This window comes from Rhamphochromis sp. 'chilingali' (genome assembly GCF_963969265.1).
Source record: "Rhamphochromis sp. 'chilingali' genome assembly, chromosome: 18".
Classification (NCBI taxonomy): Eukaryota; Metazoa; Chordata; class Actinopteri; order Cichliformes; family Cichlidae; genus Rhamphochromis; species Rhamphochromis sp. 'chilingali'.
The window spans coordinates 9,728,380-9,741,413 of record NC_137945.1 but is presented as its reverse complement, the minus strand read 5'-3'; the positions used below and the strand labels follow the sequence as shown (position 1 = coordinate 9,741,413).

At 39.0% G+C, this 13,034-nt stretch overlaps 1 protein-coding gene across 1 annotated transcript in view; it reads left to right on the top strand.

The window, feature by feature from the left end:
* The window catches only part of cnksr2a (connector enhancer of kinase suppressor of Ras 2a), an 86,155-nt gene that overhangs the window by 46,752 nt on the left and 26,369 nt on the right, over positions 1–13,034 (top strand). The window contains exons 6-13 of the mRNA XM_080865960.1: positions 790–909; positions 3,267–3,326; positions 3,602–3,670; positions 5,504–5,650; positions 7,862–7,974; positions 8,103–8,257; positions 8,698–8,787; positions 12,642–12,856. Of these exons, the coding sequence (XP_080722086.1) occupies positions 790–909; positions 3,267–3,326; positions 3,602–3,670; positions 5,504–5,650; positions 7,862–7,974; positions 8,103–8,257; positions 8,698–8,787; positions 12,642–12,856 (969 nt within the window). The remainder of the gene's footprint in view (positions 1–789; positions 910–3,266; positions 3,327–3,601; positions 3,671–5,503; positions 5,651–7,861; positions 7,975–8,102; positions 8,258–8,697; positions 8,788–12,641; positions 12,857–13,034) is intronic.

Below are 13,034 nucleotides of genomic sequence, written 5' to 3'. Positions count from 1 at the left end.
GCAGTCTCTGCCAGATATTATCCAAAACATCCGCTCAGCGCTTTTTCTTCCAGCTACTTTCTTTTTTTAGGGAAATCATGTCTGAAACTATTGACAACATTTTGAATGGAGTCTCATTGTGTCTGCCAGGAAAAAAATGTTGCTCTTAAAGTTTGTTAAGATGCAATTTTTCAGTGTCGTGGGCAGCAAAATAATCCCCATTATATTTGGTTGGAGACAATTATTTCACAGATATCTAGAAAGTAAAGCCAAAGCTATCTTTGTGATTAATGTGAACCAACCTTGTAGTGGCTCTTTGCCCAAAATCAAACCTTAATCAGACTCAAAATCAGAAGGCCACTGGAGCACTGCAGGGACGTATTGCACGGGGGTAAAATAAATAAGCCTCTTTTTTTAGGCTTACTTATCTTCTGCAAGCAGGCAAGCGCATGAACAGAGAAATCATGGCTCTTGGTCTTTTTGTGCCTGCATTGCTCAAAGTTTTGTCCAATTTTCACAAAACAGAAAGAAAATAAGCTATATAATGTAAATAAGTAAATAGGAAAAGAAAATGCATATGCAACAAATCATTCTCACTTGGTTTAGAGCAAATCTGCAAAAATATCCACCTGTTTCTTTTCCTGGGTAAAGTTACAATAGAAAAAGCAACAGCAGGAGAAGCTGCTGAGGCACAAGGCTAAGAGGTTTCTTAGAAATATAGTCTAATTTTGACAGCTAGAAGACATGGCTTGTTCTTTGTTGTCTAAATAAAAGCCCTGTTTGTCCCTGTTCTATCCTCCTTTTCTGTAGTGTAAGACTCTGTCGGAGGTGTGCGAGCACATTGTGTGTGTGTCATCGGACCCGCTGGTTTCGCAGTCAGCCCACCTTGAGCTGGTTCACCTCACCAACATCAAGCCCTCTGAAGGCCTGGTAATCACTGTTTGTCTGGGTTTAACAGCCCAAGACCCACCCTTCTGTTTATTCATGCAATGTGTGAATCTTATTGTGTTAAGTCATACTGTGTCCGGCCTTTGTATGCTCAGACAAAGAAGAAATACAAGCATTGTTTTCTTTTCTTTTCTTTCTTTTTCTTTTTTTGTAGAAATAATATACACAGTAAAACAGAATTTTGTTTAATTTTTGAAAAAAAAAAGCGCAATTACTATGAACTACTCAAAATATTAATTGATTTGATATAACACATATGCTTGCATGCATGACAGACCTTCTATCATACTTGAGAGTAAAGAGCCACAAATGAGTCATTTCTAGTTCAATAATTAAACAAGCTATTTTATGCTTTTGGATTCAGTTGAAACTAACACCTGCTTGGTATACAACACTGAGTTTTTCATTTTTGCTACAATATTTTTACATGTTTCTGTGATATAGTGAACAATCCTAAGCATTTCATCAGTTTCCAAACTATGTTTTCATTCACCATACTGAAAACATTCTTAAAGATCATCTTCTCCAGGGGCAATTTGGGAATGATCTGTCCATTTTCCATCAAAGTGGCTTAGAGATCATGAAATTGAATTTTTTTTTTTTATCTTAATTCAATCAAAAATCTACAGTTTGCCTTTAAAAAGTGAGCGTACAAGCTGAAGTCCAGAAAGTCCAACTTGGAGGACTGATCAGGCTGGAATAGCTCATCATCAGTCAGGATTTGGTCCAGAAGCTAATATCCAGTATGCTGCAGAGAACAGCAGATACAGTTATGAAGAAGAGTCAACTCTGTAAATACTGGCTCTTTGTGTGTGTTTGGTTTATTTGCATATAAAAGTCTTTAACAAACGTTGAACTGAATGTATATGATATGCACTACATCATAGAAAAATATAGAACAAATAATCTCCATAAATACTGATGTGACAAAAAACATTTTTTGTAATTGCCAAAACTGTTGGCCATGACTGTGATGGTCACTGAAAAACTACAAACCTGCAGTTAGCTTAGCTAGCATGACAAAACTTGTTAGCTTATCTTATGCTAGTTGTAGATAATGTGGAGGTTAGGTCTCCATGTTACCATATTTTCTAGTCATATCAGTAATTTTTTGGCAGATCAATGAGTGTTAATGATTGATCAGTCAAAGTGCTGTTCCACCTTCCTGTTATTTTCAGGTTTAACAATTTAACCGTTCACTTTGGAGAAAATGATTTCTCTCAGCTGCGAGTGGTCACAGTGTGTTGGCTACTAAGTGGAGTGTAGGCTAGCAAAGGGGTAACTTTGGCTTTTGGCTTTGGTTTATTTTATTTAAATTTTTAACATTTTCCTCTAGAGTAGAACATAACAGAAATCACCAAACTATAAATCAGATTTAATTTAGATTATTGATAATATCTTAACCAGCCTAATGAGTTATTTACCTGGAATAGTTTTCACTTCACAAGTAGACCTCGTCAGAAGTTAACAGGTGAAACCTTTTGTTTCTTTATGAGATCATAATTTACTGCCTGAAGACGTACTGTTGGTATGCATTAAATTTGTGATATTCAACTTCAAAGTGGGTAAAAATCTTTACTCTAAGACATAAAGATCAGTCAGACCAGAAAGTTTTGAAATTTTGAAAGTTTAAAGTGCAAGTTTCAAGTCACAAAAATTGTTAAACAATATGATCCAACTGGCACCACTCCAGGAAAAAAAGGGGAAGTTCTTCAGAGTTACCAGCCTCAGAAATCACTAGTTAATGGCACCTTATTACTGCCCACATCAATACTTCCTCGGGTTCAAACATCTCAGTCTTAGAACGAAACCATAACTGAGGGGAACCATAAGTGTAGTTACTAGTATAGATCTTCGTATCATATTCCCAGCAAGAAAGCAGAGACACATACTGTGGGTGTGCATTATGTGTTCCTGCTCGGTCTGGAAACACAAAGAATGGACATAATATGAGTGGAAATCTGGAGTATAGTCTCATATTTTTGAGGCACATAAAGGGAGAATATCTGCATATGGTTTTCCACTGTGATGCATGGAGTTGTAGCAGTGAAGGCGTGTGGGGAGCTTTGCTGGCAACGCTGTTGGAGATTAATTCAGAATTCAAGGACACGCTCTTATCCACCACGGCTACTACGGCATCCTGCTGCGACACACCTTCCCATCTGGTTTGGGCTCAGATGCTTGATTTTTTTTTTTTTTAGCAGGACAAAACTAGAATAAACTTTCTGTTTCTGTGAGAGCTGTTTTTAATTTTACAACTCATAAATCAGTGTGTATTTCCAAATATTTACTAGTATCATAGAGCACTTACATTTTTTCTCCATTCCTTTGTCAATTAGGGAATGTACATAAAGTCAACCTACGATGGACTCCATGTTATCACAGGAACTACAGAAGGGGTGAGAGGTTTATTAATATCCCACTTTTCACAAATTGACCTAGTGAACTGCAGACTTCCCCTAAAACACCAGTTATTGTTCAGATTATCTGCAAATCTGAAATTTGTATTTATAACATCAGAATATCAGTGACTCTGGAAGACTTTCCCTTGTTGCTTTATTGCAGCTTATTTAAGTAGGGTTTGCTGAGAAACCTCAGCAGTGCCCATGGATCGATAGATCAATTCATAGTTGTCTGTTTGCCTTCTCTTTCTCTGGCTCCTGTGCCTCTGTAGTCTCCGGCTGACCGCTGTAAGAAGATCCATGCAGGAGATGAAGTCATTCAAGTCAATCATCAGACCGTGGTGAGTTTTTGTTGGTGTGTTTGTGGGTGTGTGTTCTCTTACTGAGTACCCAGTTTTTTGTGTTTACGCAGTAAACCATTAAATCTTATTTGATTCTTTGTATATACAAAAACTCATTCAAACAATAATAGAATTGGATTTTTTGTGATGTCATGCTAACTTTTGGTTCTTGTGATATTATTACATTTGGGTGCTGTTTTGATTTTACTGAAATTCTAGTCTCCCCACTGTTTCTCTGTTTTCACCCCCCTCTCTTGTCTGTGTGCTGTGGCTTTTTTAGGCTTTTCATTGACACTCTTGCGAATGACGTCGTATGACAAAATTGACATTACATCTGCTGCTAATATGACCCTAAAAAAGATTTAGCGCAAGTAGTTCTCTACATAATATAATTTTAAGATGGTTCCAAAAAACAAAACAAAAACTAAACACTAAAAATTTCAAGAAAAGAGACCGCTTTCATGATTTGAAATAAATTTTAAGAAAAGTAAGAAAAGCGGGATCGCCTTCAAACTTCCCAACAATATACTAGGCCATAGCTTGAGTGAGTACATAGCTTGGCTCAACATAGGTCAGGTTATAGGTCAAAGGTCAGACAGCACGTTGCTCATGAAAGCCTGTTGGAATAATTGCACTTTCTGAATGCTCTTATTAGATTTTAATAAGTTTTCTTTTTGGTTTTTGGACTTTGCTAAGTCCTCACTTCTTACACTGGACCCTGACAATAAATAAGCCTTTGAAGCTGCTGAGATAGTATTTATGTAATACAATTGGATGAAATAACACAAAAGAGATAATGTGATGCTCATGTGTCATGAGAAATAAACAGCTGATGGTCAGATGATCAGCTCTGGATGAGATATATAGAATTCTTGCATTTCTCACCTCAGTGTTTTTTGTTCTTACAAAAATCTGCTGTTTTGGTAAGGACCAAGAAAAAAAGCTCAAATAGATATACCCTATTGCTTGGCAACAAACCTCAGACAGATTAAGTTAGCTGCTAGCTGCTGAATATGAACTAAGCATCTCAGGAGTTTGAAAGACGGACAGGTTGTTGAGTGTTAAAACGAGGGTTTCAATTATTTGATTATTAGAAGAAAAAAATAATCGCCATGTTGCTTCATCCCTGCTTGCTACTGATAGGATTTTCAGTGTCGTCAGAAAAGAGTCACATGAAGATTAATTTTCTGTCTAATGATTGATAAAATGACCAGTATAAGCAGGAATTTATTTTATTAGCTACTTAAACCAAGTTCCTGCTTGGTGTTTGGTGATTTAGTGGCACTCCTTACATTTGTACTGTGGACCGTGTACAGGTGCAAATGCAAGCAGCTTGCTTTCCAATTAGTGTAATCAGATCCTCTAACCTTTACGACTCCTCCTGCATTATGATCAGATCAGTTCAATAGCTGCAGTGAGGGGAAGCTAGCCCAACTTTCCTGTTGCCGTGTTTACTTTTGTTTACCCTTGTGTGTTTCTGTTCACAAAAGTGCGCTGATGTGGGTTTGTAAATATAGTGGGTAAATACAAATAAAAATAACCAAAAAACAAAACGATTTGTGATCACATGTATTTGTTTTCAAATTGAGGGCAGGTTACATCACATGAAAGCTCTATAGATAGACTTTCCACCTCCACACCCACTTGCCTTGCACAGAACGCTCAACAAGAGAGATCCAATCACGACGTGGACAGAATTCAAACTTCAGGCTGCACATAAAGGCTACTTACTGTATAAATAAGGGTGTGATTGTTTTGATCTGTATATAGAGGATTTCTAGTTTTTCTGCAGATCACTTTACTCTCTAATTTTCCGTCCTCTCTCGTTCACAGGTGGGCTGGCAGTTACGTAACCTGGTCGGCTCGCTGCGGGCCGATAAAGGCATCGTGTCCCTGACCCTGAAGAAGCGTCCACAGAGCACGCTCAGCTCTGCCCCTGCGCTGCTGAAGAACATGCGCTGGAAACCCCTGGCTTTGCAGGTGGGACTAGCTCTACCTTTTATAGACTTTATTAAAGCACTGCACTGGCCCACATAATTCCCCACAGCATTCCCTCTCCTGAACGACTGGAGCTAAAGCGTGTAATTAGGTCAGGGAGCAGTGGCTCAGCATGGTTTTGTTTGCCAGCTGAAACACACTGGACTGAAAGGGAAACGAAAACTGATGATGCCCTCAAGCCACGTTCCCAAATCTCTTATGATTTTAGATTATGGCACTATAATTATCACTGATTATCTAGACAAAGGGGGAAAACACAAAGGAGAAGAACACAACTTTGTTCTTATTTTTGTTGTTTGGCTATAGTTGCAATTGGATATTATAACACAGTACGCTCTAAGCCCTGGGGACACAATGATCATTTTTTATGGAGGTAAAAAAAGATAATAACTACACTGAGCTGCCACTGTTCTCGCTTTGCACTTATAGGAAGGGATATTGATTTTGTTTTATTTTGTCCTATATGGTAAGTAGTCCCTCCTTGCAATATCTCTTTCAGTCTTAATGGAAGCTTATGGACTTCACAATAGTTGAAGAAATATGCAGGTCGATTCCTGTCCCCGATTACCCCCCAATGAAGTTCTGCACAGGCCAATTCCAGTACCAAATCCAACAAACGTCAGTGACGTGCAGGTTCACATGAGCTAGTTCAAAGTTTAGTTCACGCAGAATAAAATGAAGTAGCTCATAGTTCACAATTGATCAAAAAGCTCACATTTCCAAACCTGAACTAGATCTGCATCCATCTATCCTATTTCACTAAACATGCCTCCAATAACTGCCAATGATGATATTTTCCTAAAGAATAAGAGATAACTTATTTTTAAATGCAAAGACTAACAGATCAAGTTTGTGTTTTATTCATAGACTGTACAGAAAAGATGGATGCTGCTTCCAAACTCAAGCACCAAGGCTGCATTCTTTCGATGTCGATGGAAAAACAAATTAGCAGACTTGATTTTTACGCTTTTCTCTGTATCATAGTAGGATCTTTACTTTATTACATGAAGCACCTTGATGTGACCGCCGTTGTGATTTGGCACTTTACAAATAAATTAATTAAAATGATTCATAATCTCGACAAACACCTTCCTGATAAGTTTATAGTGTTAATCTCCAGTTTTTATTTATATTAAATACCAGAATGTTCATTTTTTAAATTATGAGTCCCGTTAGTGTCAAGAAGATGGATAAAGCAAGTCTTGCTTTAGAGCAGGCGCACCACTGGGTGGTGTCACAGTTGGTATGCTGTTTGCGGTCAATGTTTTAACAATTTTAGAGAGTCAGACAGATTTAAAAAAAATGAAACATAGACAATACACTGACTTAAATCAGAGTTCAGTACCTTTACTAGTATTTTCACTCGTGATGACAAAACATCTCAATCCACCTGTAGCTTAGTGACATTTCACCATGTTCAACCTCTCTTATCCTCTGATCGTGGCGGACTTTCTGCTCATTTGGCCAAACAATATTAGTTACACAAATAGTACTTTTAATAAGTAAATGCTTTTAAATTGTAAAATTCCCAGGGTAATCATTGCTTGAGGCCAGGAATCAAAAGGATAATGTAGGGATGATTCTTTACATAGCAATGCTAGCCATGAAAATACATACGAAATGGTGTTTGGCAGTGGCTTGTTGTAATAAACAAGCCCTTTTCTGGCAAAGAAAGAAAGAAAAGGACTGATGGCTCTATGCATTTCCCTAAAGCCTGCCTATGTTGTTCAGCATTAATGGGGCCTTCACAGCAAGGCAGTGTGCGCTAATGAGCTATGAATTCACCAGTGTTAATGAGCTCATGCAGTGATTTTCACTTCAGAGTCTGTTTGTAATCCAGTTCCTCTTGAGGGCCTGGAGATCAGGCCCATTCAATTCTGTTTTTCAGCCACATCTCTTCCATTTAGAGATTTGTCCAAATTTTCTCATTTTATTTAAAGCTGTACTAGTTTTCAGCTATAACTTAAGCTTAAAATGGATCATTTAAAGACAATTACAATCACTTCATTATTGTATTATGTCATGGGTGTGCTGTGTTTCTTGGGTTCTTGAAGTTGTCAAGCCATTCAACATTAGAGTTATATTTAGGATATATTTAGGACATATTTTTATGTCAGAAGTTGAACTTGAAGCAAAAGGTTTTTAGATTCCAGAAAAAAAAGACAAATCAAACCCTACTTCCACTTTTTGCAGCCGACCAGAAGCCCAGGCAGCAGTTCAGCCACGCCTTCAGGCACACCCACCAAGAACTCCGCCCTCCAGGACCTTTACATCCCCCCTCCACCTGCTGAGCCATATACACCCAGGTAGTTAACCTGGGTCTTTTAAACAGCTGAAAATAAAAGCGGGATAAAACAGTGGAACAGGTGACAGCAAAGATGAGCTCTGACACTGACGTCCATTTGTTAAAAATCTGCCTCTGCTGTTGCTATAGAGATGAGACAGGAGCCTTGTCTGGTGATGAAGCATCTCGTAACCATGGTGGCGTCAGCGCTGCTAAGCGCTCTGAGTCACCGAACTCCTTCCTGGATCAAGAGTCTCGCCGGCGAGAAGAGGAGGAGCCCGTGTACTGCACCACACCCACATACGGTTCGCTCTTATCATGATTGAGTGTTTGTGTGAGAGGGAGAAACAAAGCGCGAGGGAACCGAGTTCAATCTCATGCTGCAGAATTGAGCCACTTTAGAAAAAATAAAAATCATTATTTGAGTATGAATCCACCTGCAGGCCCAGCATAGAGCGACTGAGCTTGTTACAAAGCTGGCGAAATACAAGAATCCTGCAATTACTACGGCTGCTTTAATGTTGTTAAAACCCCTTATTCATCGTTAAATATCAGTTCAGTACAACTCTTCATCTTGTCCTTTAATTATTATTTTTTAAGTGTACCAACATTTAGCCTAATGTTTATTGGAAAGTGTGAAAATTTGCACAACAGTTTCAAATTTTTGGTTGAGGACCATAAGTTTTTATTGATCAACCCATCTGCTTTGCTACTATTAAACTTGTGATTGTGTGTGCACTTGTAGGCAGGCTGAGGCCCATCTCCATGCCTGTGGAGTGTAACTGGGTGGGTGATTATGAAGACCCAGCCAAGCTTAACAGAGAAAGCCGCAGAGGTGAGTGCCGGCGTGTGGAGTGCATATGTGTCTCCTGAAGAGCCTGTTAGATATTTGTTAAGCGCTCCTGTCTCTATGAATTATAAAGAGATCAACGTGTGTGTGCAGATCAATGCACCTCTATCCCTTTTTGCTAATTCTCCCTGTGATTAGCATCACAGAGGAATGAGGGGGGGATGATGAGGAAAGAAGTAGGAGGGGGGAGAAAAAAGGCAAACAGTCTGCACAAAGGGAGAGAAAATGAAAGGAAGCCATGAAAGGAGGAAGAAGAGAAAGAGAGGAAAAGAGGAACTGAGGGGTGGAGGTAGAAACTGAAAAAAGCTTATTCTCCCTGACCTCCACCTGAATCACTCACACAGTTGCCATGGTGACGCTGACAGCAGCTCTTCTCGGTGTCTCACTTTCCTCTGGCCGCTGCCTAGCAACCAAGGGAGGACAGGAGAGTGGGATCCGCAGAAAAGGGAAGAGAGAGGTAGAGGAAACCCGAGTTTGCTCCAGAGTTCAGGTGGAGAAATGGAGAGAAGTTACACAAAAAAGATGTAAAAAAATTCAGAGCAAAGCAGGAATAAACTCAGCTGCACAGATGAACTCATAAACAGTATTTTGGAGCCGAGGAATTTTACTTCATCAGTCACACAAGCAAAACTTTACAATGCTGAATTGGTAGCGTGTTGGTTATATAAATTCCATTAAAAAAACTTTTTGTTTAGCAGTTTCCAGTGATTTGTAGATGCTACCTATCTTATTGTGTGCCATCATCAGCACACATAACAACATGAAAGAAATGTGTTATATAAAAAAAAAATACTAGTATTATTGCAGATGTTTTGTTATGGCTAAATCCCCACACTCCTCCTTTTGTGTTCAAAGAGCTGAACACTAATGCATGATCAGTCTCTCTAATAATTTTTCTCCGTAATTCTCTTAGAAGCAAAATAAACCTCAGACTACAAAACTAGCCAAGACTAAACGTTAGCATCCTCACCATGCAGGAGCTGAATCCCTCGATCCAAATTGACCTGTGATATTTTCTTGTAACTTCAACATACTTCTTACCATGTTTTCTTATTACATCTGGACATGTATTAGCAAAAATGCAAAATGTTCAATCTTGAAACGATAAAAGAGGAATCATTCCAAACAAAAGAAAAAAGTCCTCGACCTGTTACCGCCGGTGGCCAGTGCACGGAGTAGACCCAAATGCAGACAAACCAAAAGGAGAATGGATTTAACAGAATAAGAGCCTTTTATTTAGACTGAAGGAAAAAAAATTACGATATGCAGAAGGGAAGTAAGATGAAGCTAAACAATAAACTAAACTGAGAAGATAAGATTAAAATAAATGGAACACGGAACCTGGATATGGGAAAAATCTGCAACATGATGAACAACGGACAGACGACCTGACGAGGAGCAAAAGGAAACTCATACAATAGAAACACACGAGGGTGATTAGGGAGAAAGGAAACACATGGGGAACACAGCTGGGATGAATAGGAGACAGGGGAAGAGAAACTGAACACACTGAACACAGGATGAGAAAATGTCAAAATAAAATTGGAAGCACACGAAAACACAGACTAGGACTCACAGGTTTGACACTGGGACCGGGGGGAGGACAGACATGGGAACCAGACAGACTGAGGAGATGCAGAGGACGAATGAGTGAGGGACACAGAGCCATGACGGACTGTGGAGAACACATGGATGCACATGACTGACAAGGGAGACAAGGAATAAAAAACAAGGCGGGGAAACTGGGGACCGAAAAGGGAGACAAGACACGGAGGGAGATATGGACATGACTGAGGAACATACACAGAGGACATGATGGACTCTCAGAGGAAACACGGGGGATGACACTGAGACAAGAAAACATGAACCAGAAGAACAACTAAACTTAGAAACATAAAAAGGACTAAACTCCATACTAACTCTAAAAACTTGGACTGAAACATCCCCCAAAAATGTTTCATGTTGATTGGTTCTGTGGGAGCAGGGGCAGGATTTTCTATTTTTGCTCATATATTTCTACTCTGGATTCTTTGAGTGCCATGTCTCCATAGCAAATCTCAAAATATATTAATAAATGCATTGCTTATATGGTCATTTTCACTTCCTAGAAACAGTGTTACCAGGGTTATTGTGATTAACATATTTGTCTGATAATTAGGGATTTTTTTTTTAAACCTACCCTGTGCTAACGGTTAACACATAATAATAATAATAATAATAATAATAATAATAATAATAATAATAATAATAATGGTTGTGGAGCAGATGTTGCAAAACCATGCTATTATAACCAGTAACCATAACTGGCTACACCTCACCTTGGAGCAGAGCTGAAATGGTGTGTATTCACAATAGAGATTAGCTCCGCATCCTTAAAAATTTATTTTTTTGAGGTGCAGAATCATCAAGTGAGTACTTTCGCTGTACTTGAAGCGTCACTCATGGACAAGTACTCTCCCTTTAATCCAATGTATCCACTGTTCCTACACCAGTGCTACATGAAATGACTTGCAGTTCAGCTAGGGAATCAAACCAGTGATTGAGTGCTTATCATTGCCCAGGGACTTGTGCCCACTTGGGTCATAACCTGTTGCACAAATATCAGAAAGCTGAAGTTTCACAAGCAAACTGAAAAATCCTGGGAGCAGAGAGGATGGATATCACACAGGAAATGAGTCCAGGCAACAGAACCTCTGAGTGCAGAGGTGCAGTTTGGAGCAAGAACAGAGGAAATCCAAATGCGTGCACAGACCTTATGAATTATGTGGGAGAGCAGTGCAATATTTGACAAAGGAAATAAAAAATCATGCTCCCAAACTGAAGGAAACTGGAAACTGCAGCTTGTATTGTGAAAAATGGCACAAATATAAGTGAAGTCTGTGTTATTTGTGCAGATTTTTGAATGCACAATCATTTGACTTGAAAAGTAACAACCGTGGAGTCTTTGTGTGATAAATTGGTGTGCCCCTTTCAATGCTGGCTAACACTTCTCTTCCTCACTTCCTTTGTGGGCACACCGCTTAGTGGCAGCGTGTGAAAATGGCTGCAGGATGTGTGTCTCTGAATCCTCACATGAAAACACAAAAACTCCTCATCACACCTTCACCAAAGTAAATTTGTGCAGGTTTATTATTTATACGTCTTTATCAACTGACGCTGCCTGAAGGGATTTTCTGACAGTTTGTCCTTCCCATATGTGCTGACTTTGGTCTTCTTGTTGGCTTTTTACATAACTGCATTGCAGCTAATAAGATGGTTTTATTCAACAGTGACCGTGATCTTTTCTTGACCTTAATCTGTTAGTCCTGGTTATAAATTACCAAATCCCCAGAGCTGATTTGCTGCATGGTTTTCTTTATTTCACAAATTAAGTAGTCTGTTTATCAGGTGATAAAACACAATGCAGAATTTTTTACTGCAGTCTGGGTTAAACAAAACTAATTAACCTCGAGGGATGCCGAGACTACGGGGCACAAAAAAAAAAAAAATTACGTCTGGAATTTTTGCACTCCTTAGATATTTTCAAAATAGCTGATGAAGTAAGTATGGATTCTGTAAATAGAAGTCAAAAGCTTTAAAAAGTTTTCCTTTTTTAAAATCTTTCTATTGACTGCTCTTGAAGTCTACTGCCCTAATTTTGATGCATTTGAATAACAGGACATTTTTTTCTGCAGCCTTTTATTTATATATTTTTAAATTTAGTCTCTAATTAACCCAGAAACCTTCATGACAACATAGGAAGTATTGATGAAGACAGACTAGAAAAAGTATGAGCAGGAGATCAAAATCAGTCAAATGTGGGCGGAGCTTTGATTGGCTGGTGTAACTGTGTCTCACAGAAGCCTCGCTTATGCGTTACGTGGGACTGTCCGGTGGGGACGAACGGACCAGCGGTGAAGACTACTCCTCCCACACAGCTCGTCCGGGCAAACGGTCCAATGATACGGCCAAACGTGCCAAGAGGCGGAGCCACCACAGTCAAAGCCCCTCCCATTATGTCCTTCAGACAAATCAGAGAGAGTCACCTCCCAGGGACCCAGCCTCCATTTATCATGTAAGGGATGGACTTTGTAAAAATGTATTTGCTTCTTCCTTTCTCTTTTTGTTCGTTTATTTATTTTACATGTTTTTGTCTTTGTTTTTTTGTTGCTCTTTCATTGTCTTTATCACTGCGGACTCTTAAATACAGAACTTTTATTTTTGGGTTGTTTCAATCCACAATGACAACTTTA